Raw genomic sequence first — 5024 nt, forward strand, 5'->3', positions numbered from 1 at the left:
TACATCTCCGGTTTCTTTTTTATCTACGAAAGGAACGTTGTTTCTTGGTTTTTTCGCGTAGTTTTTTTTTTTTTTTTTCTTTGTTTCTTTCCATCGGTGTCCTTCAATCCATTTTTCTCTTCCCGTTTATTTTCTCAGTCTCTTGCGTTTTCGCCTTCCGATTCGTCTCGACGAGAAATAAATCGCCTTTCTATCTATCATTACGTGTCTCGTCGATACGAACCATCGCATTATTTCTTTTTCGATTCGATCTTTCGTCGCACTTAGAAACATTAGAAGCGTTAGCTCGTTTCGTTGAACGGATTTATTCTGCGACGCTTTACCGCCTCTCCCGTTCTCTCTCTCTCTCTCTTTCTCTGTCTGCGTGAATGTTCATCCATCCTTCCCTTCTTTAGCTTTTCTTCGATCGTTCGCCGCGTTTTCTTCGACTTCCTCTTTCTAAAATATCGTGTTAGACGATAAAAACCAACTGGATTCGATTTTATATCGAAGAAAGCGGAACAGGCATCCGTTAGGGGACTGTCTGCGAAGCTACACTTTGATTAGATGTAAAGATAGGTTTTTACACCACGATTTATGCGATGGCAGTGGTACGGTGTATCTGCATCGAATTTGCGTTGAATTTTTTATAGTATTTTTCATGAATATCGGGTTGAACAATGGAACAAGGATGGCTAATGGTAATAAAAAAGACTGATGCAATTTTTACTACTGCTACGTGTAACGCGGTGTTAAAAGTTTCCTGAAACCCTGCTGTACAACTGCTTTGTTATTCCGACTGACGCACACACCAGGCGCCGGGGACGAGTTCGACAAACATTCTAGCTCCAGCTCTGCCTCATTGCCAGGTGTGTCTTCTTCATCTTCTTCTATCTTCTATTTTTTTTTCCTTCGAATCACTGTAACCGCTCTATACATAATATTTTATATTATATTTAACTAATATGTTATTTATTATTCTTATTGTTACTGTTATTCTTATTCTTATTATTCTTAATATTATTATTATTATTATTATTATGATTATTAATATTATATATTACTATTTACTATTACTATTATATATACTATTACTTACTACTATTATTTATATAAATTTTATAATAGTGCCCTACGTTTAACCAGTATAATTAAAACGGTTCTCCTTTGTAAAATTCAAGTGTCTCAACCTGCCGTTACAGATGACTCGTACTTAAGGACTGACGTAAAACCACCAAAGTTAGGCAAAGGTGCGGTTCACAAGATATACACGTTTCTCCTTATTATACCCGTGCACCATATGTATTGTCGCCTTTTTTTTTTTTTGCAGTAATCTCAACGGCTATCGAGCACTGCACGCGCTTTCTCTCTCTCTCTCTTTTTCTTCCATCCCTCGTCTCGCCTACTTTCCATCTTTGCTTCTTTCGTTTCTCGCATCCTCTACAATGCGCACATTTTTCTATTGGCATCGAACTTTCCTTACTTTCGTCGCTATATCGTTATATCAGCCGACTGCGATTCACCTCCGCATTGAAAAAAATCCTCAACCCGTATCGGTTTCTCCGTTCGAGACATTTCCATCCGCTTTCGACCGATCTTATAATTTTACAGGAAACGGATTCGAACCGGTTTCCTTTTCAATCAAGATTTTGCGCTTTACACTTTCTTATTGATGCACGAACATCGAGGTGAACATCTACGCTCACTTTCGATTCCGCCTCGTTATTAGCACGTATTAGTAATATTCGGATTTGTGGTCATAAATTCGTCTTTTATACGACAAGGAAGCTATCGCCATCAATTTTACTGCTCTACTAGTTCTCTCTTCTCTCTTCTTTCTTCTCTTAGTCATGTGATCTTTTATGAAATCATATTGACCAATTAGAAATCCAGTTCTCTGGATATGCGGCCACGGGATTGGTGCACAATCCCGAATAGTACCGAATACTGCCGAACGATGGCCACACATCCGAACGTTACCGGTATTTTCGTTCGAAATATTATATCGCGCGCACGCTCTTCCGCTATTAATCATAACCTATCATTGGCACGAATTCATAAGAAACATTCTCTGATCATCCTCTATTCCAGACAAGTCGGTGTCGTTTGAAAAATCAGTGTCCTTCAGTGATGAGCCTCCAGACATGAATTCTCCCAAGCAACATTCCCCGCAGCACGCAGGTAACGGTTATCTCATAATGTGTAAATTATTATTATTACGATTATTACGTTTCTTCTTTTTTTTCTTTTTCTCTCTTTTTTTTTTTTTTTTTTTTTTGCTAAGCACGCTCCTCTCGGAGAATCGAATTACGTTCCATTTGAAACGAGAGAGAAAAAATGGTGGAGCAGCGATTTCCACCGAAGAATTATCATCGAAATTATACGAAAGTCCAGCTGGGTCAATGACGTTCTTAACGTAATTACCGCCGAGTCTTTCGAGTCGAGGAAAGAAAATCGTGGACAATCTGTTCTTTCTCATTATTCGGTCTTGCCCGTAATTGCAAATCGATCGGCGATGGTTTTGCAAACTGCACGGATATCACGAGCCATTGAACGACCAGGTTGAGAAGAAGCGTTGTTTTTCTCGATGCAGCTCCACCGTTTTTTCATTCTCGAGCATCGAAGGATGAGATGCGCTCGAAAGATTAATCGAGAGATCGAAATCCTTGACGGAGTACTTTATACTAACGCAATAATCTCTAACGACTTCTCGTGCAATGCCTTCCATCACGACTAGCGGACACAAAACCAACGAAACCGGCGATCAAATCCTCCACGTTGCCGAGGATGTCTTCGCAAGGTAAAGCTGTTTCGTGTTTTTTTTACGCTTCCACACCCCTTTTGTGTCTGTCTCGTTGCCTCCATTTGTTCTTTGCGATTAACCTTAGTCGCTCGTCTGACCTCCCTATTATCCTCATGTTTTTTAATTCCTCTATTTGTTTCGTTCGGTTTTTGGTCCGCAATTGTGTGTTTAATATTCAGGTACGGTGTATATTATCCAATTATTTCTTGTTTTAATCGTTCGTGGACAGACTTCTAACCACCTCCAATGCGCACAATCTCTTGTCTGCGTCCGAATTTCGGATGACTGCTGATTCGAAATCGAGATGCTCGGAAAGCAATATTCGACATTTTTGACAAGTTGACGATGAGAGAGTCAATAGTGAGTATACATCTCGAAGACAAGGAATATATTTATTTAATAATAAATTTTACATTCATATTTTGCATATATCGATTACGAAAATTATAATATACGTCAATATTTAATCAATAAATCTCTCATATTCATCTCGCAAAGAGTAAGAAAAGTAAAAATAAAAATTGAAAAATTAAATGAATAATATAAAACGATATGAATAATACACAAATAAACGAAGAATTTTAAATCAAATTTTTAAAATCGATCGTTTCACCATCGTTTTTATTACGTTAAATTTTAACAATATATTTCTCTTGTAATGGAAAATTCAACTTTGATAACTCGCGTGTCCATATTAGAATAATGTCATTCTTAATAAGATGTACATTCACTTTTAACTCTCACTAGAAATAACGTAACTGGAAATCACGCTTTCTGACGCAACTCGTAGCTCGATCGCACTGTATATCTGTAGCAGGAAAGATTATTATCCTGGGACTCGAGAGGATAACTCAGAGGTAAAACATCCTTAAGAAAAAAAAAAAAAAAAAAAAAAAAAAAAAAAAAAAAAAAAAACAAAACGCATGATCCACGATTTTTAATGTTCACGATACACATATCTATCCTTTATTCGTCCATTTTATCTTTCTTCCTTCGCGAGTATTCCTCGCCTCGATCCAATATAAAATCGTCACGATAAAAATTGATGGCGAAATTGTACGACTAGTCAACACTTCCTTCGCTCGTTTCTCCCGCGCACCATCCCCTCCCCTCTCCCTTGCCCGTCCTCCGCCCTTTGATCGTGCGAAAGGCGTCGCATTTAACGAGTGACAAATGGCGTCAACCGCTGAATTCAATCGGCCAACCCTTTTTGAGCACAGTGGCTTCCATCGTATCAGTCGAATTAAAACCGAAGTCAAATAACGGCACCGATTGATAGAAACCCTACAAATTTCACACATCTTCTTCCATTCTTGCTAATCCGAGTTTAATTCTTAGTAACTTTAATTTCGATGAAACGAGCATCTGAGCATCTATCTTTCATCTTGCTCTCCTTGATAAAAATGACTTCGTTCAAATTTTTTTCGCGTTTATTATTAATTCGTGATTGTGAAATGGTATCTTTTAATTCGATAAATTTGATATCAAATTACACGATTATTATATAAATGATTGGTATAATTAAATTAAATTAAATTCTCACTATATCTTTCCCTCTATTAAATCTCTAATAAATAATTTCATGCAACCTCGATTTTTATTACTTCGATTGTACAACCGGTTTGTAATATTCGATATACTTATAGTAATTAAAATTGTTAATCGCGGTGAGATATGTGAGGATAATTCGCACAGTGGCTTCATTACTCGGTCGGTAATCCCTTGCCCTCTAATCGTTCAATTTCATTGATCAGCCCTCCCCCTATCTCGAATTACGTCTCTTCCGACACCCAGATTAGATTAGATCAGATCCGATCGTAAGGAAACGAGGATCAAAGCTGGACGATTTTCGCACGGTTCAACGGGCGGAAATCCCCGTACGCTTGTACACCCGTAATTACACGTGTGAGCACGATGAATCGTGCGAAATCGGTGATATGCGAATGGGCGAGTGAAACGGAGTCGTTGACGCATGATCGAATCATCAACGTTTCAGAGAGAGACAGGCATAAACCTACTCCGCCGCCGAAACCGGCCGCGCTGGTTGCCGGCCAATACGTTTATCGGGACATGGCTTTGACACCGGAAATGTACAATCAATTAAGAGGCTTGCAGAAAAAGGCCAAGGATCTGAGGCAAGAAGTTAGGAACTTGAGGCGCATGTCTCAGGCTCAGGCGCACACCATACGGGAGACCATTTTGGATACGTTCATCACGATCAGGTATATATATATATATATAT

At 38.5% G+C, this 5024-nt stretch overlaps 1 protein-coding gene across 1 annotated transcript in view; it reads left to right on the forward strand.

Annotated features, from left to right (window-relative positions):
• LOC102674722 (coiled-coil domain-containing protein CG32809) overlaps positions 1-5024 on the forward strand; it is a 96974-nt gene that overhangs the window by 80489 nt on the left and 11461 nt on the right. Inside the window, 5 exon segments of the mRNA XM_031515288.1 lie at positions 795-848; positions 1161-1229; positions 2071-2160; positions 2717-2779; positions 4779-5004. Of these exon segments, the coding sequence (XP_031371148.1) occupies positions 795-848; positions 1161-1229; positions 2071-2160; positions 2717-2779; positions 4779-5004 (502 nt within the window).

This window comes from Apis dorsata, unplaced genomic scaffold, assembly GCF_000469605.1.
Source record: "Apis dorsata unplaced genomic scaffold, Apis dorsata 1.3 scaffold_60, whole genome shotgun sequence".
NCBI classification, from domain to species: domain Eukaryota; kingdom Metazoa; phylum Arthropoda; class Insecta; order Hymenoptera; family Apidae; genus Apis; species Apis dorsata.